Source organism: Podarcis cretensis, assembly GCF_951804945.1.
Source record: "Podarcis cretensis genome assembly, chromosome: 17".
In the NCBI taxonomy this organism is placed as follows: domain Eukaryota; kingdom Metazoa; phylum Chordata; class Lepidosauria; order Squamata; family Lacertidae; genus Podarcis; species Podarcis cretensis.
In genome coordinates, this window is record NC_137187.1 from 39735057 (window position 1) to 39758613 (window position 23557).

The window sequence follows — 23557 nt, forward strand, 5'->3', positions numbered from 1 at the left end:
ATATAAGACCTTGCATTTTACTCTTAGTTGGCCTCCTAATTGCTATTTTGCATAACCACCAACAGAGGGTGATAGAGCACCATTAAGACCAGGCATGTATTGCAAAATATAGAGTAGCCTAAGAGCAGGGGTAGGCAACCTAAGGCCCGGGGGTCAGATCCGGCCCAATTGCCTTCTCAGTCCGGCCCACGGACGGTCCAGGAATCAGTGTGTTTTTACATGAGTAGAATGTGTCTTTTTATTTAAAATGTATCTCTGGGTTATTTGTGGGGCATAGGAATTCGTTCACCCCCCCAAAAAAAAATATAGTCTGGCCCACCACATGGTCTGAGGGACGGTGGACCGGCCCACGGCTGAAAAAGTTTGCTGACCCCTGCCTAAGAGGGTGGAACTGAAGACTGCAAGGTGGGGGCAGGCAAAAAACCTGCGGCCCTTCAGTATGGTGTAGTGGTTAGCATGTTGGAATAAGATCTGGGAGACCAGAGTTAAAACTCAGCCATGAAGCTCACTGGGTGACCTTGGACCAGTCACTGCTTCGCAGCCTAACCTGCCTCTCAGGGTTATTGTGGGGATCAAATGAGGAGCCAGAGAACCATGCATGCCACCTTCAGCTCATTGGAGGAAAAGGTGGGCTATTAAATGCAAGGAATAAGTAAAATAAAATACAGTTTGACCACAACACCCATCATCCCTGACCATGCTAGCTGGGGCCGATGGAAGTTGGAGTCCAATGGGATTTGGAGGCTCCCCTTTCCTTGTGTATAAGCAGCTGTTGGGCCCCGAGTGTGTGACTGAAACTTGGACCATGATAGCAGGCTCCATGCACTTCAAATTCCCCAACAATAGTTTTCAGAGTAATATGTTGAGCCCTTTTGTTAGCTCTGCCTACCTCACCCAGTGGCACACCACCGACTCCCTGTTTGCAACAGAACTGAGGCCTCCAGAATCCTCGGCTGCTGTTTTGCTCCCATGCTCCTACTCACCCAGGTCAGAGCACTGCACCACCCTAAGATGGCAGTGGCAGCCAAAGGGGCAGAGGCCCGGGTAGAAGGGCACGATGTCCTCAGCTTCGGCCCCTCCTGACGTAGGGAAGATGCCAGACGCCTCTTCCTCTTCTTGGACATTGGGGTCATCCATGGAAAAGTCCCAGAAGCCTCTCTGCACAAACGGCAAGTCACCGCTCACCAGACCCAAGAGTGGCATCAGCAGAAGAAGGTGTTCCATGGTGGGAGCTGCTAGGCGAGAATATGAGAGGGAGAAAGAATGACAGAAGTCAGTTAGATCCCAAAACTAAGAACTTGTCAAGAATGTATAACTTGCTGTTGAAATGGGGCCCTCAGGATGAAACGGTAAAATCGGTTATGATTAAATGGGCACAAGATGTTGGACATAACATTATGATGGCTGACTGGGAACAGTTATGGACCACAGGTATGAAGTTTACGGCATGTAATGCCTTAAGAGAGAATATAATGAAAATGATCTATAGGTGGTACATGACACCAGTCAAGCTTGCAAAAATTTATCATTTGCCAGAAAATAAATGTTGGAAATGCAAAGAGACTGAAGGTACATTCTTTCACCTTTGGTGGACATGCCCAAGGATTAAGACTTTCTGGGAGATGATCTATAATGAAATGAAAAAGGTATTTAAATATACCTTTCTGAAGAAACCAGAGGCCTTTCTCCTGGGCATGGTCGGCCAATTGGTGTTAAAGAAGGATAGAACTTTCTTTATGTATGCCACAATAGCAGCAAGAATACTTATTGCAAAGTATTGGAAGACACAAGATTTACCCACCCGGGAAGAATGGCAGATGAAGGTGATGGACTACATGGAACTGGCGAAAATGACTGGCAGAATCCGAGACCAGGGAGAAGAGTCGGTGGAAGAAGATTCGAAAAAATTTAAAGTTTATCTACAGAAACATTGTAAAATTAAGGAATGTTAGAAGGATGTTGGAATGAAGCTATGTGGTTTTAGCAGAAATGTTATAAAGGATTAAGTAAAAATGGATTGGTAATTAGTGAAAGAGGAGAATGTAAAATTATAGTATATCAAGATAATTTTTTAGGATAAAAACAAAGATGGAAAGGATTTGCTGAAATATCTAATTGAACTAGAATACAAAAAAGGGAGGTGTGAGGAGGTCAAGGAAATAAGCAAAGGAAAGAAAGTTATGTAAAGGTTGGATTTGTGTTTTTCTTTTTTTGTGCTTGTTTGTTTAACTTTTTCTACTTTTCTTTCTGTAACCTTCAAAACCTTAATAAAATCTATTATATAAAAAAAAAGAATGACAGAAGTCAGATTGTGCTGTGAAGGACCGAAGATGTGAGATCCACAAGGCTTTTAGAATCACGGAGCGTCTTAGTGTTCATAATCAGCAGGGCCAGAGTGGCACTGTCTGGCACCTGTTGTTCACTTACCTCATTGCCCACTGCAATTCTGCCCCTCCCTCCTGAAACTCTGGCCCTCTGGCACCTCAGACTGGGCTTTCCCCATTTTCTGTCTGGCCCAGAGAGTCTCTGTTAATGGATTTCTTAATGGGTTAATCTCTTGGCCATTCCTGTCATGGTTCTTCTGTCAGGCAGTTCCCAGGACACAGGAAAACTGGCTTGAAATCCAACCCCTACTAGACCCATGAATTTAGGGGTTTGCTTAAATTCTTACCCTTTTTTTTTTTTAATAATATTTATTAAAGATTTTCAAATATAACAGAAAAAGAAAAACATCCAAATTTAAAACCTTATTTTCATTGGCATCTTTCCAGGACTTCCCCTTCCCTCCCCCTCTTGTATTCCAATTCTTTCAAATAGATTCAACAAATTCTTACCCCAAATTTTAAAATTATTATCATTGGCCCAATTTAAAAAAAATATTTTCCCATCCCCTAAAATCGACCTGTTCCCTTCCACGAGTTCCCGTCTTTAATATGCAATACAGATTAAGATAAACAGAAAGATAAAAAAAAAGAATAAAATGTAATTTAACACCCTTTGGATTCCAAATTTCCCTCCCCCCTTTCCCGGTTGCGTTCCCAATGTCCATCAATGTCTACTGTCATCCTGGAGCTCCCACATCTAAACCACAGTCCTTCACCAGTCCGCTTTGCCGTCTTTTTATTAGTCTTTGCCATCTTTTGATCATCTTTGGTTTCACATGTCCAATCTTGGAAGGAATCTATCTTCCAACTTTGTCCAGTTCTTGTTATTCTTATTGTTCTTGTTGTTCTCTCTCCTCCTCTTTTTTTTTCCCCCCTGCTCTCCTGCACAAATGTTCTAATTCCAAAAAGCTTCTAATTCCTCTGCAGAGGCTTTGTTATTCAGGAACAAAACATTACGTCAAGTCCCTTCCATTCTTCAATAGATAAATCTATTGTCTCCTTTAGTGTGTAGACCTCTGTAGACAAAATAGTGTTCCATTTCTGCAGTTTCCCAGGCGATAAAAAGTCCTATTCAAATTCGATGCCAACAATACTTGTAGTGTCCCACAGCTCCTCTAGAGGGATTATAGTAACTCAGTTTCCTTCCCGATCACACCCAACAGTCAAAGTAACTTATTATTCCTTGTTTTAAACAATTTATATCCAATTTGTAACAAATGTGACCAGCAAAGTCCTCGTAACAAAGTTCTCTTTTTGTTCTTCCGCTTTGACAGCTCCTTTGACAGCTGTCAAAACCTCTATTTCTCCTCTCCCGGCGCTCTTTCAGATCGCTCCCGGGGTTTCCGGGGGGGGGTTGCATTTTAATTCACATTCCACTTTTCTCCTCCAGCCCAGTCTTATAATTTTCCATCGCGAAGTTAATAACTTTATCAAAAAAAGGTTACACTCGATCTTAGTTGTCAAATCCTTTGCTTTAGCTCCTCTACAACAGGGGGGAGGCTGACTTCCTTTTTGCACCTCCCCCGCTCGCTCCGAATTTAAATAGAATTTTTCCCCTTTTTTAATCCAAGTTCCAATTACTCACGGGTTATTCTTTTAAAGACCAAATTTTCAATGGAAGAAGTCAGCACTCTCCGTCGAATGGCATGCGGCTTCACTCGGCAGGGGAAGCGGAGGACTCACAGCACCACCACCCCCCGTCACCCGCTCCGCAGCCTTTAAAAAGGCTCCTTCGCGGGTCGGGGGGGCGCAAACGGTGCCCGCCAAGTCACCATGCCCATGGGTTTCAGCGCCCATGGTTTTTGAGGGTCCCCGCGTCGCCGGCGCGGTAGAACCCAGCCCCTGCCGAGCAGGCTCCCTCCGGAGCTCGGAGGGAGTCCGCCATTCGGCGATGGCGCCAACCCGGAAGTCCTTAAATTCTTACCCTTTACTGAATCAAGATATTTTAGGGGAGCCTTGGCTCCCCAACTTATAATAATATTGTCCTCCATTAACTATGTTAACGCGTGAAGAGCTGTGCCCTGGCATGCCTTATCTCCCTTTGGTCTTTTGTACAGGCACTTCCTGCTCTGGTACTGGAAGTGAGAGGGGCAGGGGATGTCTCAAGAAGGAACAGACGGTATGGATGTAAAGATGAGAGAGAACGGGCTTATCCAGACTTTCTTTTGTGCTGCGTTTCCAGGCACAGATCCATGCTTTAAAGTTCTGGGTCTGAGCCGTGGAAAACCTGAATTGCCTAGAAAGTGCAGACCAGAAGGTAGGTGTGGATGAGCCCAGAAAAGAGTGTTCAGCTCCTCTCCTGTTTACATAGGATGTACCGGTAAGTCAACCTGCTGCTCTGTTTTACATGGAAGCAGCACAAATATGGCTTCTGACATCACATCTACGTAAATTTGGCCATTTCCTTACCTACTTTACAAGGTTGTGGTGAAGATAAAAATGTAGAAAGTACCACATATCAACCTGCAAACTGCTTAGAGGAAGGATGGGATATGTACATGTCTGTGTGCATGTGTGTGTGTTCATGCGTGTGTGCCTGCTTGTGTTTCCAGATGGGGGTATTAATGTATAATGTACTTCAAAGTGAGGTCTCAATACTGTAAACTTGTTGCTGTAACATTGCAAATGGATCATTGGCAGCAGTTTGCTTCTCAGATCTGCTCCAAAAAGGGTAACTTAAGATCAAATAGAGTAAGAAAAAATGCAGGCCTGCATTTTGGTGACAATGACGTCATGTAGATGCTGCAACAAACTGCATGCATGAGAAGCACCACAATAAAAGCACCCTGTTCCTATTTTTGTGGCCCTCTTGTTCCACACCCTCCCTGCACATGGTAGGAGATTATGCTCTAGGCAAGACTAGGCTGTATGGTAAATAACAGTGCATGCCAATGAATATATAATGATATAAATCCAGTAAGTAAATGGTTGAGGGAGACATGAATTGAATGAGGCACTTCCTAGTGACTTGACCATGTCAGGAATTGAAAAGCAGGGTGGGTGGGTGACTGAACCATGAGGGATTGATGAGGGAGCCATGAGTAAGTATCCACAGGAAGGAAGTGTGTATGCAAGAGTGTGGCCAGTTGCAACACAACTGACTGTGCACAAAGATCTCTCGAATCTGCCCGCAGGGGCTGCATTCACAGCCTGGATTCTGGCCTGTGGTCCTGGCCCACCAGGACTCTGTGTGTGTGTGTGTGTGTGTGTGTGTGTGTCAGTCAGACCCTGCAGTTTGCAGCTGCATTTTGTTGCCCTCTATTCAGTCTGCGACTTGGAACAGGGCAGCACGCAGCTGTAACATTGCTCCTCTGAGGATGCCAACTGGTTTCTGCCAAGACGCATTTGAAAACATTAGTAGAGAGGGTTTGCCTTTTTCTGACTGTACAGGAAACAATACTGGGACCTGGGGGCGATGAGGGGGAGCCTCTTGAGAAGGCTAAATGCCAGCTGTGGAGGTTTAAGTGTGTGTGTGTGGTTTCAATGCATAGCCCACCATACGCTAAACAAAGGAAGGTAATAAGGTTACGGTCACTGCCGTGAACAGCCCACTCCTACAACTCTCAAGCTCATATCTCTTATGGAAAACAATGCATTTGAGGGAGTACCTTTCCCCCAGGCTTCCTTTGTATTTGGCACACTATCTCGATCTCTGCCCCAGCCTTCGCTAACCCCTCCAGATGTTGTTGAACTACAACTCCCAACAGCCTCAACTAGCACAGCCACGCTGTCTGCAGCTGATGGGAACTGTAGCTCAACAACATCTGCAGAGCACCAAGCTGGTGAAGGATGTTGTTATGTAGTGAAGTTTCACCCTGGGCCAGCAGGGGGATACTGTATATAGTTTTCACTCAGGTCTGTAGATAGTTTTCACTCAGGTCCACGTCAGTTATTTTAGGTGGGAAACGCTGGGCTGTTGTTGCTACAATGTTGACAGCCAGCTGCCTATAAAAGCAGGCCGGCTGAGCTGTTTGCAGTCAGTTCTATTCCAGCTTACAAAATAAAGAGCTACTTGGAGAAATCGCTGTGCCGTCTGCTATGTCAACCCACAACTTAACAGATGTTCTACCCTGAGATTCTTCCATAGCGCCAGTTGTTTCTCTGTGCTTTTGGAGACCCCTTGCTTCAAGTCTTCCACTCCCCACCTCTGGTTTGTGGTCATAGAAAAAGGCAATGTCTTCTGTGAAGAGCTTGCTCCCCCCCCCTTGTATTTTTGTGATGTACTTTTATGTTGTGAACCGCCCTGAGACCTGCAGATGAAGGGTGGTATACAAATAATAATAATAATAATAATAATAATAATAATAATGTGACCGAAATAAGGCAGTTTGTTGCCACATGGTTTACTACTGGGCTACCTTTTCATTCTTCTCTAAGACTCTTGTATCATCAGGGGTTTTGCCTTAGCAGAACAATATTTGCTGTTCGCTTCTCCCAGCTCCAAGCAACCTTTAAACAGATTTTTCCTCTCTGTGGTGGCTACTATACTGTGGTGACCTAATCTCACATCTGGTCTATGACATCTGTATCATCTGCCTTGGTGGCCTTCCCTCTGCAGTCAGCTCAGGAAGCTAAACTAATATTTCTTATTCTTCAGCTGTCATCGTGTTATGTCTTTCCTTACGCTTGCTGCGAGTCCAGTCCTCAGGGTGACGGTGCCAAATGTGGGTTGCACAAAGGGCTTTTTTCCAGATGGACCTTAACTCCGGCACCTCTCAGGTGGGTGCTGTTGCCTTTATAATAAGGGAGGCACCTCTTTTTCTAGAAAAATAGCACTCGTTGCACCACATCCCTTCCTCTGCCCTCTCCTCTCTTTATTTTTAGAGCATTTCTACAGAGATTTTCACTTTGATTCTGCTTCCCTTCAGATATGTTACACACCTTTGCCGTGATAAACTATAGAATGCGAGAAAGGAAGATACTGAACGAAGGAGAAATTGTAGTGCTTTAAAGCTCAGTAACATGTGTGTTTCAAATCTTAATAAACATGTAAGAGAAAAATATTCTAGTCCTCACATTTACTTTTTTAAAAAATCCCTCTCTCTGTCCCTGAGAATAGTTGTCTCCAGTGCTTTCTTCTCTAGAAAAACAGGTGCTGGTACTCACCATTAAGTTTAGTTACAGAAAGTGTCACACATTTTAACAACAAAAAAAGATGTGCTGGTACAGAGTACCCTTGAGTACCCCCTGAAAAAGAAGCAGCAGCAGCAGCACTGCTTGTCTCCATGCTGAAGCCCTTTGGCACTCCTGAGACATTGCTTCTCTTTAATCAGAGGGAAATGAAATTAGGACAGAGGCTGCTTCCAGACAACCTGCTTATTGGGTGTTCATCCTGATTTGTTTACACAGAGTTTGTGAAGAGGTAAGATGACACTGGTGCTTATTGAGCATCCATTCCTATATATTTCCCCATCATTTTCCATATTGCAAGAAGTCTGTTTTTTGTTTCGGAGGAGGAAGCATTTTTTGTGCATGCAAGAATTCTGAATCAACTTTAATTGGTTTGTGTTGTGTTCTTAAATTTTGTGTGGTTGCATGTCTGCTCAGAGTGCCTTTTGGCAAGCAGACAGAGTATAAATGGCTGAAATCACCCACCCCTTCGTTTGCCATTCGGCTCTCCCCTCACTGTTGTCAATTATTGAAAATTGTTCTTTATCCAAGGCATGTAGGCTGCAAAAGCCCTCTGGGTGGGGAGGGATGTGACCTCTCTGTTCCAGGCAGCACCTAATGTACCCACGGCTGGTAATCATTTTGAGCACTGGGATTTGGAGAGCTTTATATGTTAAGTATGGGGGGCCCACCCAAGAAATTTTGTTGGCTGAGGCAGAAAAATCCTGAAGTGGCAGCACATACCCTTTCATCTGTTTAATAGGGGACTTGGTCCACCAGGAAGGTCCCCTGCACAAACTCTGTCAATGATTAGGAGCAGCACAAGAGCTTTCCTGTTCAATTTCAATGAGGTTTTGCTGAGATAATAGAATCACAGAATTGCAGAGTTGGAAGGGACCCCAAGGGTCATCTAGTCCAACCCCCTGCAATATGGGAACATTGGCCCAACATGGTGCTCAAACCCACAACTCTGAGATTAAGAGTTTCATGATCTACTGACTAAGCTACCCCAGCCACTGAATAGTGTGCCCCATGGGTCAGACTTGCACTGTCTCCCACTCTTAATTCCACTCTTAATTCCACCTGATTGCATTAAATAGAATATCTTTTCCCTTGGCTCAGCTGTTAACATTTGCTCTTTTCCTACCAGAGCTATCTCCATCAGAAACCACTCAAGCTGGTGCTTAGAGAAGCATTACCTAGCGTCATATAAACCAGAGGTTACAGACTTACACCTTCTACTCCATGGGTAGGCAAACTAAGGCCCCGGGGCCAGATCCGGCCCAATCGCTTTCTAAATCCAGCCTGCGGATGGTCTGGGAATCAGCGTGTTTTTACATGAGTAGAATGTGTGCTTTTACTTAAAATGCATCTCTGGGTTATTTGTGGGGCCTGCCTGGTGTTTTCACACGAGTAGAATGTGTGCTTTTCTTTAAAATACATCTCTGGGTTATTTGTGGGGCCTGCCTGGTGTTTTCACATGAGTAGAATGTGTGCTTTTACTTAAAATGCATCTCTCAGTTATTTGTGGGGCCTGCCTGGTGTTTTCACACGAGTAGAATGTGTGCTTTTCTTTAAAATACATCTCTGGGTTATTTGTGGGGCATAGGAATTCATTCCCCCCCCCCCCCAAAAAAAAAATAGTCCGGCCCCACACAAGGTCTGAGGGATAGTGGACCGGCCCCCTGCTGGAAAAGTTTGCTGACCCCAAAATCTACTCTTCTGTGTATGTGTGTGCTTAAAACATCTTGGAATCCTTGTGGATCACCAATGTGCTGTAAATGTGTGAAAGAAAAATGTACACCTTTTGAAGTTGAGAGGCAAAGTGCATACAGATAAAAGTGGTTTCCATATTTGTGTGGCTTATAAAGATCCACTTTTCCTGCTTGCATGTTTGGCAAGTTCGCTTCCACACATTCCCAGTCCTGTGTTTGCTACCAGTACCCAGGCACAGTGATTTCCCCTCACCCTCCAAGTACATATAAGAACCTTATGCCTATTCTGTATGGCAGGTGCACCTCCAGACAGATGAATGGTGGGCAAGTCATCCATGTTTAGGGTCACCATTGCCAAAAAAAGAGGGTGCAAATTTGCATATGGTCATTTAGAAATATTTAGAAATAATAAATACCGTATTTTTCACTCTATAAGATGAACTTTTTCCCTCCTAAAACGTAAGGGGAAATGTGTGTGCGTCTTATGGTGCAAATGCAGGCTGCGCAGCTATCCCAGAAGCCAGAACAGCGAGAGGGATCGCTGCTTTTGCTGCGCAGCGATCCCTCTCGCTGTTCTGGGATTCAAAATATTTTTTTTCTGGTTTTCCTCCTCCAAAAACTAGGTGCATCCTATGGTCTGGTGCGTCTTATAGAGCTAAAAATACGGTACATCTGGAAAGGATTACTGTCATTGAAACAGAAACACATCTCACCATGGTAGAGGAGATGCCACACAACTGATATGCCTGCTCCCTCTGCTGACCAGGTGCTGCTAACTGTTGATAGGAAATTTCAAGGCTCCCTTTCTATTGCTCCTTACCTTTTCAACCAGACTTGGGACAGGACAGCCTTCCCAAGGGAGGACACCTTCAAAGAGAGGCCTGTCCTCTGGCAGCCCTTCAGAATGGAGGGTTGTCTTCTGTATAGCAGCACACACAAGACACCCTGTCCGCATTTCCCATTGCATGTAGTTTCCTATAGCAAGCCAAATCAGCACTGTTTATAGCTATAGAAATTTATAGACACCCGGTCCTTAAGAAAGGAGAGTTCCTTTGCCTAGGTTGTGGCGTCCTGTAATTCCCTGGGGCTGAGAATAGCAGGACTGTAATTTACCAGCTATTTTCGCCTGCCTCCTGGCCTGAAGTGGTCAGAAAGAGACACATCCCTTGCCTCCCCACCCCCACCCCCCACGAGGGTTTCTTTGGACTGTGCTGCACGGGCAGGAAAACGATGGGAGCCTGCCATGGATTTAGTTGGCACTTCTCTCTCTCTCTCTCTCTCTCTCTCTCCCTCCACACCCCACTCCCTACCAATTCCCCCAGGTCTTTAGATGTGGAAAATTATAGCAAGTCATCGTGGGTTTCCAGATGGCAATGCCTGCCGAGAGGTGAGATCATTGTGACTAGCTTGTGCAGGTCCCACGCCCGCTCTCTTACTGTAAGGAAGTAGGACTCATGTGAGCTGATGTCATGCAGTGAGTGTGCTGTGCAAAGTCTCTCCACTGTCAAAGCAAGCTTGCCTGCTTTTCATTTCTATTTGGACATGGGGGCTGCTTATATGTATATGTTTTAAGCCCATATTGATGGACTATTTCTATTGCAGGTGTGAGCCAGGGGCAGCCAATGTGGCACTCTCCAGATGTTGCTGTACTCCAACTCCCATCAGCCCCTCTTTGCAGGGCCAATGGTCAGGGATGATGGAAACCGTAGTCCAACAGCATCTGGCTCCCTGCCCCAAGTGAGCTGATTATGTTTCTTTTTCGTTTTGTTTGCCCCCCAAAAAAGTACAAAAAGATAGAGTTTCCCATTTTTTATGTCAAGATATTTGGCTCTTATAGGCAGCAATGTATTCGGTCAAAGTCCAGGTCCCACAGTTCAGGGAGTTGGGGGCACCAAGAGTGGAGGAAGAGGGGCAGCAGGGCCTGTCCATAGTTACAGGTGCTCATTTTATTATTTTTACTTCTAAAATGCACAGTAGATTGTGTTTATTCTTAAGGAAGCATGTTTAGCAGGAGGGCAGCAGAAGCCAACCCTGTTTTATTCACATAGCCATGATGGTAGCAGGATTTAAGTGAATTTAAAATGCAAAAACTGCACATGCTCAGAGTATTTTTAAAAAAATAATCAGGGTTGCTAGGGTTGCCATATTTCAAACAGTCAAAATCCGGACAGATTTCCAAATGACAGTGGAAACATTGTGTGCTTCCCTTCAGTACTGGAGATTAAGATGCAATAAGTTCTTTCAGTGAGGACGACTACCACTTAGGATCTAATCTTAAAAGCCACGTTCATGAAGTATCTTTTCCAGACCTTGGCGAATACTAGATTTGGAAACTTCAAGCAAAAGGTCATTAATTCTTCCCAGCCCAGGGTCCTAGATTTCACCAGGTGGAGCCTCCCTATTGTTACTCTGTGTCATGGACACATCTGTGTGCATGCTGCAACTCTGCAGGGGTGCAGAAAAAGTAGAGTGTGTGGCAGTTGGCAGATTTCCATCAGCCAAGAGTGCCCCGCTTAACTCTTTGATCCTCACTATAGCAGTGAATACATTATGGGGAAAGAAGCAACATGATGTCAGGTGACTGGCAGGTTTGGCCCATGGAGGCCTGGTCACCTTCAGATCTAGCTCTCATACCAAAAGTGATTCTCCACCTTTGTTTTAAGAACTGGTGACAGGTTGCGCATTTTCTTCCTCTGTTCCCTTCCCCCTTTTCTTTTGTGTAGTGTTTTTTACATTGTAAGCATGAAGGTAGGGACTCTTTTGTTTGTTATGTAAGTGTTATGTACTGAGCTGAATCCTAGAATAGGATCCAGAATACAACAGTCTGATTGGTCCGCAGGAGCCACCCAATCCAGCTCCAGGTGGAAGGGAATCAGCGACTTGATTGGCCTGCAGGAACAGCCAGTCAGAGACCTGGATGGAGTGAATCAGCAACCTGACTGGCCTGCAGGAGCAGCCTGAAATTAGCCAATCATGCGGGGCCCATTGTGTAAATAATGTATATTTAGCTAGACAGTTTTGGGGAAAGTTTCATTCATTGCTACTATGAGCTGAATAAAGAGCATGAATTTCACACTCGACTCCGAGTATATTTCAGTAAGCCACTCTGGGAAGTTTTTCAGCTGCAAAATGGGGTAAAAGTGCTTTAAAGAAATAAACCCAGAAGTAGGTAGCAAAAATGAGGAGGGAGGTTTTGTCTCAGTCCCTGGATTCTTGTATAGTAAGAGAAAGTATGGTTTGCTCAGGGCTGCGATTCCCAGTTAGGGCCTCTGTCTGTCTCACGATGCTTCCTTTCTGACTGCTGAAGGGTCAGGAGCCAACAGTGGAGACCTAGCCAAAGGTACGCCTGGAAACTGCAAATCCTGAACCGGCGTCTGAAATTAGCAGAAAGTCTGAGCAAGGAGCTGTTACCTTTGGAGAGGGGGCTGTGCTAACATACACTGCTCTGCTGATGGATCCCTTTTTCCCTTGGACACTTGCCTTTCTGCAGAGTGTGCTTTTATTTTCTCCACACACACACACACCCTTAAAAAATAATAATACTGTTTAAAGAGGCAAAGGTTTGCAACATTACTACAGGTTCCAGAGACAGGGAATTTTCTGTACAGAGCCAGAGGCTCAAAGTTTCCTGGATGCCTCAAAGCTGGAAGCTCTTTTCCCTAAACCGAAATGTATGGCGAATTTGGGTTGTGAGATTGCCCATTGCTTAAAGGGACTCTTTTCTTTGTCTGGGCTGTGCCCTAACCCTTTCCTCCTAATCCTAAATCTAAACCTTGGCTCCCACAGAAAGTGACCAGCTGCGCAGGTTAGCAGATTTAAGGCACCTGCACCTTAAATCAAGGATGGGGAACTAGATGGTCCTCTTGCACACATGCCTCAGCAGACGTTTTGAGATTTTAGAGGACAGTGTAACAGAATGCTGGTGCACCTGCCCATTCTAAGAAAATCTTCAAATCGGAACAATATCCTCAGCTTCAAGACTGGGCAGAGATTGTTTCCCATCAGCTGAAGTCCAAAAGATCTGGAGGATACCAGGTTAGTGAAAGGTGGTTTCCTATATTAAATAGTGCTACTACCAATATTTGGTGCCCCTAAATTATACCTTCAGTTTTTCTTAGAACTGAAAACCCATATTCTAGAAACAAAATGGCAATTGTCGCTTTTTTAGTTTCTGGCTCAAACGCATGTCTATGCCAGGAAGGTAGATTATCCGAACTCTGAGCTGGTATGGGACAGAGGCTGCCATGAAGCAGGCTGCTTCAGGCAGCAGGATTTAGGAGGATAAGTATATGATGGCAGGAACTGCTGTCTGAATGGTGTAGCAAGACACTTGAAAGCAGGCGTTTGAACTTTAGGCTGGCAGGGTCTGGCTTATTTTTTTTTTTTTTCTGAGCCCCCAGGGCCAAGAAATGGAGCAGAGGACAAAATTTCCCTATGGAAAAATGTGCTGGGTATTAAGAATTAAAGAAAATGGTACCTCAGAGCACATATGCAGGCCAGGAATTTGTGATCAGTACCAGAACCAAACTCACATTCTTCCACACCAAATTCCACTCCTTTCCAACCAAGCATTCCTTTTCAATAATCTTTCTTTTTGGGAAGGGATCTTTTTAATTGATATTGTTAGAAAATTGGAACACAGAAATACTTGTCAATCCACTGCAAATCACCCAGAGTTCTGCCAGTAGATCCCAATCTATGTTCTTGCCACCCCCGATTTAAAATGTTGGCTCTAGAATAGAGGAAGGTGCCATTTGGGTTCTGCTTGGGCAGCAGAAAGTCTTGGACAAGCACAGCTTTGATATTTTGCAGAACAGAATGGTTTGGCTGATCCATTCTTACAGCTTCTATGGAGTCAAGAGGTCTTTCGCCAAACTAGAATTTAAGAACAAGCTGAAGGAAGTCTATAAACAGTATTGTTCCCTGGTACACCCCAACTAAACATCAGCAGAGCCTGAAAAATTATTCAATAGCTTTGCCAACAAATTCCCTTTGAGGAAAGCTTATACCCTCTTTTAGTTAACATAATCTGCTGTTTTAGATGGAAGATTTACCAACAGAATAATAGAATTGTAGAGTTGGAAGAGACCCTGAGATTTTTCTAGCCCAACTCCCTGCAGTGCAGGAATCTCAGCAGAGAATCAGCAGGGCTGCAATTGCAGAACAGGATAAATCAAGTAGGTATTCACAGAATTATTTCATTGTCCTATATGTGAGGATTATGAGGAGTGAGAGTTTGGGTCCAATTTGCAGAAAATTTATTTTCTGTTTTCAAAGAGATGCAGAAAATAGATCTTTCTGTTTTCAAGCAGCGATTGTCAACAAAGTGGCTAATTTTGTGTTAGCCTTGATGAAACCAAAGGGAACATTTAACGACTATACCTCTTTCCTTGTGTATACTTTGGATCAATTATATTTTGGTTTGTGCAGTAATGGATCAGTTCAATTTTATCTTGCCTGCTTTCTTTAAGTATGATTTCTGTCAGTTTTGTTATGGACTACAGCTGAACAAACACCTTTCTAAATACAAAATATCACAGGAAACTGAGCAGCTTCCAAATTTAATGGCTATGACTCAGAATACAGGGTTTGGAGGCAAATGAAAACAGAGCTGATCTGAATGTACTTTGGGAAACATATTTGGTTTGAACCTGGAGATGGGGAACATCTTCTGTTCTGCCCTGTATTCATCGCATGCAGCACATCTCTGTTCTGCTACCGTTTGTCTTCCACCAAAAACTATGTTATTTGACTTGCTGTCTGCTGTGCCAAAATAACTTAACTTGTGCAATTTACATACTTAATTACATAAGTAACATTGTCATCTCATTATTCTATCCCATTCATTTCAATGCAAAGAAAATGCAACACAAATGGGGAAGAAAACATAGTTAATTTTCATTTTCAGACCGAAGGCAACAAGAGCAGTGCATCCCAATTGTATTTGCTGGATTGATTTAGGTTCTGGACATGGGAGAAAAAAGTGAATGTTGGCAATTTCCACTCCATTTTCTGTTTTTTTTCAGAATTATCCTGCATCCCTATTGCCGGGCAACTCTTAACTGGCCAAAATGCTCATTCTAATTAAACATTGGTGGTATCCAGACACTCCTCTCTCATTTGTGCAAAGAAGGCATGCAGGGAGGGTGAAGGCCTTGCAAGGGCAGCACAAGCGAGTCCTGCCCTGTGCTGTCGGTGTGTCAGGAGGGAACCGTGCATCCCAGTCTACAAATTTAGTGCACAGAAGCATACCTTTGATCCTTTTATAAGAAGCCTTCTGTTGACACTCATCACGAGCCCCACCTGCCCTGCTCACTGAAGCCACTAAGGAGAGCCTTCCTGCATGCCCCAGCTTGATCTCCTCCTCCTCCTCAGGGATGTTCTCAGGTGGCAGGGAGAACGTCACGTGCCTGAATGCTCCTCCACAAGTCAATCACTGTACATGAAAAGTTAACACTGCCACTTCCCGTTCGCAGACATGTCTAGTGCAAATTATTTCCCCCATTATAACTCAGAGCTTTAAATTTTAGGCCAGCCACCTCATTTTACTTGTATTGGCATAGCAAGCAGGCATGCCAGATAAACTGTACACAGGGTGATAAAGAAGATGTCAAAAGTGACATCAAATGTTATATTTCAAAGGTCACGTGTACATGCATGAGATGGCTTGGGCTGCTTTTGGGGAAACTGTCACAGCTCTCCAAATAATGTACCTTTGGAAATGTGTCACACCAGAGGTGGAGAACTTGTGTGGTCTTCCAGTTGTTGTTGGACTACAACTTCCACCATCTTGGACACTTAGCCATGCTGACTGAGACTGATGGGAGTTGGAGTCCAACAACATCTGGAGGGCCACAATTTCCCCATCCCCGCAATACACAAATAAAGTGGCCACATTCAAACATCACAACAAACTAGAGTCAAGCCACTGTCATCAACTTGTCTGCCATTACTAATTTTTTCATCACGCTTAATTGAAATAATGACCCATTTTAAAAATCTTTTGAAGAAAATCCAAGATTTCCCTGGAACACTATTTGAAAATTATTGTTGGAAATTATGATGGCCCACTTTTTCTTGGATCAGCAGAAGCTGCAGAGGGGGTGAGCTTGCTAAAGACTCCCTTCCCCCACTGGTAGGCTTACTCGGTCGCTATTGGTGTCCTCCTCCCAGGGTTTGTGGCTGGTTGGATCAGTCAGGTACTAGGGCCTGACAGGACTGACCTGGCCCTGCCATTCCTCTCTGCCTCTGGGTGCAGTAAGAAGGAAAAGGGCTCAAGCAGCATGTTCTAGCAGAGGGCGAGGTCCTTAGGTGTTTTGCAGGCCCAGCAAAAAATTATGAAGGCTCTCCTGATGAACAGGGTGATCCTGGAGCCTCACGGCACAAATGTCACCTCCTGTAAATACGGTAGGTACCACTGTGGCAGGAAGGTAAACGGCGTTTCCGTGTGCTCTGTCACTTATCACAGTGTTCCATGTGCCAAAAGCAGTTTAGTCATGCTGGCCACATGACCCAGAAAAGCTGTCTGCGGAAAACAATGGCTCCCTCAGCCTGAAAAGCAGAGATGAGTACCACACCCCAGTAAATTTGACTGGACTTAACCGCCCAGGGGTCCTTTACCTTTACCTTTAGTTGAATGGCATGTTAGAAAAAGAAAACTTTAAAAGCCATGCTCTTTATTTATACACATAAGGATTTGAACATCTTAAGTATGTGCACATACACACACCATGAGCCCACAATGTGTGGAGTGGCCATTAGATACGGATGAACCTTTAATCCCTTCCAGTTATGAATCTGAAGTAAGCAGTGGAGGTGAGGAGCTTATATTTGAGTCGTCTGCCTTGGGAATTAAAATGTCTTGGGCCATCCCTATGCTCAGTTTATTTTTATTATAAATTTGTATCCTGCTTTTCCAAAATTGTTGGAGGTGACTTTTCTAGACGTTATAACTTTAGAAAGAGGCATTCTCTCTCAGTCAGCCTCCCTCTCTCACCCACTTGTTGTTTTGCAAAAGACTTACGACTCAAACTGGTGGTGCTGAAGAGTGCGTCTCAGGATGCTGGGACTCAACCCAATAGTATTTTGCACACCTGGAAGTTCCTTTCCTTCTTTTACCTGAAAGGGCCCACTATTCTTCTATGCTCTCAACAGCAGCCTGCCATAACAGCTCAGGTACGCTTCCCACCCCCCATTTTACCTTCATGCTGCGAAAGGTGGCTTGATTTTTATTTCTTTTAAATCAAGCTACTGTTGTGGGCACAGGAGCAAGGCATGGGGGGAAAGGTGGCCACGCACTCAGCACAGCAGATTGTCTCTCTTGGAGCAGCCCAAAATTTGAATTATGGCCTTTCCTTGTAAGAAAAGAGCTGCTTCCAGTAAAAGCTGCTCTCCGCACAGGCCACAGCCAACAATTACAGGAGGCTGGCGTCTCTGCCGAAGCGCTTCACATCCCTTCCAAATCCACAGCCCCCTCAGAGCCCACAATAGAAGCCTTTATATCCCAAGATCCGAGTGTTTGCGATTACAGGCGGGGTCACACCCAGTTCTCCGTTCCAGTTTTGGAGCAGACGCCAGGATGGTGGAAAACTCTCCCTCCCTGGCATCTGGGTCCGCTCATGCAGCACTAGGCAGAGACAAAACACAAGCAGGACTGACCAGTGGAGGTTTTTTTTGGGGGGGGGGGAGAGAGAGAGAGAGAGAGAGAGGATACTAGGTAAGGGAGTAGCAGGCTGGCCCAGATGCCTTGATCACTGCGGCAGAAAATCCCAATGCCATCATCTCTCTTCCATTCATTATCGTGGGGCAGGATTCGTCAGGATGTTCTCCTATGCAAGCCTGACTGACATGGGGAGTGTCATGACCACATGATTTTGTTATTTGTACAGAGTAAGAAAACCTGTGCAACTCAACTTGCACAATTTACATAAATCAAAGATTTCAGCTACAATTTGAGTCCACCAGTAATCAAACACAAAAATTCTGAATATGCTTGTCATTATTGTTAAGCATTTAAGGTACCCCTGCCCGTACGGGCCAGTCGTGTCCGACTCTAGGGTTGTGCACCCATCTCACTTAAGAGGCTGAGGGCCAGCGCTGTCCAGAGACACTTCCGGGTCATGTGGCCAGCGTGACGAAGCTGTTCTGGCGCGCCAGCGCAGCACACAGAAATGCCGTTTACCTTCCCGCTATAAAGCGGTACCTATTTATCTACTTGGGGGTGCTTTCGAACTGCTAGGTGGGCAGGAGCTGGGACCGAAAGATGGGAGCTCACCCCGCCGCGGGGATTCGAACCACCGACCATGCGATCGGCAAGCCCTAGGCGCTGAGGTTTTACCCACAGCGCCACCCGCGTCCCTTGTTAAGCATTTACTTGACACTTAAAAAATGCAGAGCACCCTACTATCTTGGCCTGTTGTTACAACAGACCCTTGAAGTAGAAATTAATTAATATTCTTGTTTTACAGATAAGCAATTTAGTTTTAGAGAAAGTTACTTATTTACCAGGCATCAGAGGTTGTGAAGGAAGTTGAGCAATGGTCCTCCAGCTCAACTGAATGAATCAAGTCTTCTTATTAACCTACAAGGGGCTCACTTTGAACCATACAACAATGATACCCTGTTGCTTCACTCTTGTGCACCAAATATGGTTCCTCCTCAGAAGGTACCCAAATCCTGCTCTGAGCCACTGTGGCCTTTTTCTGCTAGGGTTGCAAAATTTGTTGCAGGGAGGGGCATTGAGCTGCCCCACTCCCTTTCACAATCTGAAGTGCCTTTATCCAAGCTAATACTCCCATCCGTCACCTGAGGTCTTTGCTGTAACATGGATGTGTCTGCAGTCGAAACCATTGGCAGTAATTTGTGAAGTAAATATCTGAGGCTATCTCTGAGTGCTACAAGCACCGAACTGAAGATGCTGGCAAACAATTACTCATTTTTTAGGTAAAGGTAAAGGTACCCCTGACCGTTTGGCCCAGTCGCAGACGACTCTGGGGTTGCGGCACTCATCTTGCTTTACTGGCTGAGGGAGCTGGCGTACAGCTTCCAGGTCATGTGGCCAGCATGACTAAGCTGCTTCTGGCGAACCAGAGCAGTGCACGGAAACGCCGTTTACCTTCCCGCCGGAGCGGTACCTATTTATTTACTTGCACTTTGATGTGCTTTCGAACTGCTAGGTTGGCAGGAGCAGGGACTGAGAAACAGGAGCTCACTCCGTCGCAGGGATTCGAACTGCCAACCTAGGCAAGCCCGAGGCTCTGTGGTTTAACCCACAGCACCACCTGTGTCCCTTACTCATTTTTTAGTCTTGGTCAGTTTTAGTCTTGGTTCGGAAAGACAAACTCAAGCTGTGTACTATTAGCACTCATCCGTCCCAAGAAGCAACTGCTGCATTAGCAACACCAAAGTGACCGTCCCAGGACACAAGCCTGGGCATATGGGGTGTTAGGGGAGGGGATAATACCTCTGGTGGAGAACAGATCATGCTCCTTCTGGGGTAGTTTGTCCACCTTTAGTCCCCACTCTCACCTCAGCTCTCACCTATGGTGCCTAGAAGCTGTCAGCGTGTGACAGTGGCCAAAATCCCAGCCAAACCAGGTGAGAGCCGCCGATGAGTCGGGGACTTTCCCTGCATATGAAGACAGGTTCTGGCAGGTTGAGTCCACGAGACCAATAGTGGTTCAAGAAGGCAGTTTCTATGCTGAGTACACACTATACAATTAAAGCACATTTGAAGCAGGGTTTTGCCCCCTGAAAAAAACCTCTGATTGATGTTTGCTCTAATTCTGCTGTAAACAGTGGGTTTTCCCAGGGGCAAGCGGAAGTATGGGTGGGGCCTGGCTTCTACAATGGTGATGGGATCGTGTCCTCCACAGTGGGGTAGTGGGGGGGGGCTGAGAGGGCCATCGCCCCGGGCACAGTTTTCGGGGGGGGGGTGCATCAAGGCAATTGCAATTGCTTCCTCGGCTCCCTCCAGCTGGAGAGCAGGTGGGAAGGACGCAGCAGGCGTGCCCCCTGGCCTGTGAGCCCAGCTCTGCTTTTCCAAGGGGCGCTGCTTGCAGGGAGGGCACAGGGGGCTGTTGCGTCCTTCTCATGGTGCCCTCCTTGCGACCCCAGCACCCCTTCCAAAAGCAGGGCTGCAAAGTGACAAGGCTCACTGGGCACCCTGAGCATGCCTCGCTTTGCAGCAGTGGGCAGAGGACTGGCCATGTGGCATGCACAACTCTGCCTTCCAACAGAGGGGAATGGCTGGGGTGGAACAGCTACTGCTTGAAATGCTGCTGGAAATGGCCTCCTCCATCTGCCTTACGAGGTTGTGCAATTCACACCCCCCAGAGGCCTGGCTAGAGTCCAGGCCTCAGCACCTTTTGGAAGAGTTAGAAGCACTTCCTGCATTTTGAGGCTGGTTGGGGGGGGGGGTGAGGGGCTTATGCCGACAGGTGATGGGAGACTTTCCAGGAATTTAAATCTGATTATATTTTATTCCGTCTTGTTGGGAGGTATGCTTTTGTTGCCCACCTCAAACACCCAGGATGTGGTAAATAAGCTTTAAACCCAAACAAACTTCTAAAAAGACCGACTCGTTGGGACTGAAGCCAGTGTGCCTCTCATGCCCTCCAGCAACCTAATAATCCTAGAAATGTAGAACTTTGTTCCAGGGCCAGGGGTTTTTTTCAGCCGGAACGCGTCGGAACTGTGTTCCAGCGCCTCTCCCCATGCCATGCCTCTGGTTCACATTAAGATTATCCCTGGAGCGCAAAGAGGACATCCTCTGTGGGCACTGGAGAGGGTCTTCTCATGAGCCAGAGGTGCACCGGGGCTTTAATGAGGCTCTTCCCGGGCTAACAGCTGTGCGGGGGGGGGGGAGCTTCCCCTGCCTCTGCTCTGTAAGACTTATGCAAGTCTCTCTGGCTTATGCAAGTGAGCAGAAGGGAGAGGGCAGCTTGCAGGGCAGACCTGCAGGGGAAAAGCTTCTATGCGCATTAGCTGTGCTGTTCACAAAGCAGCCCTCCTTCTTCCGCTGTCCGGAAACAGGAGGGACAGGGCAGCATTCTTGCACCGTTTTTTCTAGGAAAAAAGCACTAGCCGAGGCATAACAGAAATTAGGGCTCACCTGCCCCAGTCTGTTTTCAGTGCCAGAACTTTCACCCCTGCAACTTATTTATTTTATTTATGGAATACATTTACATCTTTTCTCCAAGGAGCTCAAGGCAGCACGCATGGGTCTCCCTCCCTCCCATTTTATCCTCAAAAAGACTGATTTTTTGGAGGAAGCAGATTTATTGTGCAAGACCACCCAATCAGCTGTAACAGAGCCATGTGAATTTGCCGGTATGTGATTGCATACTACTCAAAAATAGTGAGTCTGGAAGAGCCCTACATTCCCCAGTCCTAATCTGACAATGCAGCTACTACATCACACTGCTCCAAGATGGGGCAGGAGGAAGTGGTTTCATGACATCACAGGCTCTAACCAATCAGGGCAGCCCTCAGTTGGCTCATGCTGCAAGCATGCTCACTTGGTTTTCCCTGAACTCAGTCCTGGAGAAGAGAAAGTACATGTGATACACTGTGTTTTGATGTGCTTCCACAGCACCTGCATTGTTCATCATATTTATATCATATTTATATACACTCTGGAATGAGAGTGGGGCAGTGTTATCAGAGGAATTAGGTTCTGGGCAGGATGTAGCCTGGGCACCTCTGTTTTTAACCACTGGCTGCAAGTAACCAGAAGTGAAGGAAAGGCACTCTACACATGCTCAGAGGCCCACTCTGCTTAACTTTTTCTATATCACCTATCTCTGTTAGCCACAAAACCTGCCAGTTCTACCATCCACAGCACTCTGCGACTCTTAATTTATCTACCTTTTTGCAGTATTGCTTTTCTGCTCCCCAGTTTTTCTTCCCCAATCTGCTCAGTGTTTATTTTGGCCTTGAAATTTCCCAAGTGCTACCATTCAGCAGTTAAGGGTTTGAAGCAGCTGCATTCATCTAGAAACTCCTTGCAAGAACTCAGCTGGTCTGTGTATTAGCTAACAACCCATACGGGCTGCATGTTGAGAATATACATTTTACATCCACAAAATCAAAGTGAAACAAAATAAGATCTGAAACTTCTTTTCAGCCTTGATGACTGTCAATATAAAATTCTCCACATTTTTGCTTGCTTTACTTCTGCCCTTATAAGTAATATGGATGAATGTTAAAAGACTGTGCTGTGCAGAAATGTGAATTACCATATTTTTCGCTCTATAAGACGCACCAGACCACGAGACGCACCTAGTTTTTGGAGGAGGAAAACAAGAAAAGAAAAATACTCTGAATCTCAGAAGCCAGAACAGCAAGAGGGATCGCTGTGCAGTGAAAGCAGCAATCCCTCTTGCTGTTCTGGCTTCAGGGATAGGTGCGCAGCCTGCATTCGCTCCATAAGACACACACACATTTCCCCTTACTTTTTAGGAAGGAAAAAGTGAGTCTTATAGAGCAAAAAATATGGTAAGTTTCTCTGACTTTTAGCCTGGCCTAAGAGGGAGACCTAACTCACAGCCTGCAATCTAACCCCATTAATTTTCCACAGCAGTGCCCATTCACAGCTCCATTGCATTCCAGTGAGACTTGCTCTGCAGAACTTCTTAATGGGTTGTGCCATCATGGTAAATAGAGAGGCGGGTGCCATTTAGGAAGAGCCTTGCTAGATCAGGCTAAAGGCCCATCTAGTCCAGCCGTCTGTTCTCACAGTGGCTGTCCATCGAGGCTGTCCAGGCTGCCTACCAACTGGTATGCAGAACCGTATCATCTCTGGCCATGGAGGCACAGCAGAACTTTTGTGGCTAGATTTAGATTTCTTGCCACAAGAAAGTATTGCACCAGTCCTGACCGTGCTCCTATCCTGGCACTTTTACAGTTACCCGAAATGTAACTGCCCAGCTCCACACAGCTCCCTCTGTGTTACAGCATTCTCCCATGCACTGGGATCCAGCCAGATTTTGCTGTTTATGAAGCAAACAAACGTAGGAGACCAGGCTTTCAGTCATCTGTACTCTTTCAGCTCACCAAACTGCCCTCCCCTTTACCAAAGGGAGGCATCAAAACTCCACGCCTTACATTTGTCTCTAAACCGCAAGTAATTTGGCTTCTGTCCGAACATGTAACCATTTTGGGACGGGATTATATTTTTAACAACAATGCCAATGAGAGGACATTGTGCAACATAAGCCTGCAATCAAGCAACCCTCTAGATCCCAAGAGCAGTTCTGAGTGATTCTGTCTACAATAGAGTCCTAAATAGTCCAGCTTTCAGTATTTTCAAAAGTAGGTTTCCAGGCCTCATGGTTGTGATGGCTAAAA

At 45.5% G+C, this 23557-nt stretch overlaps 1 protein-coding gene across 1 annotated transcript in view; it reads right to left on the reverse strand.

Moving 5' to 3' along the window:
- The window catches only part of BGN (biglycan), a 48420-nt gene that overhangs the window by 16756 nt on the left and 8107 nt on the right, over positions 1–23557 (reverse strand). Inside the window, exon 2 of the mRNA XM_079958790.1 lies at positions 984–1232. Coding sequence (XP_079814916.1) covers positions 984–1224 — 241 coding nt within the window. The 5' untranslated portion in view covers positions 1225–1232. The remainder of the gene's footprint in view (positions 1–983; positions 1233–23557) is intronic.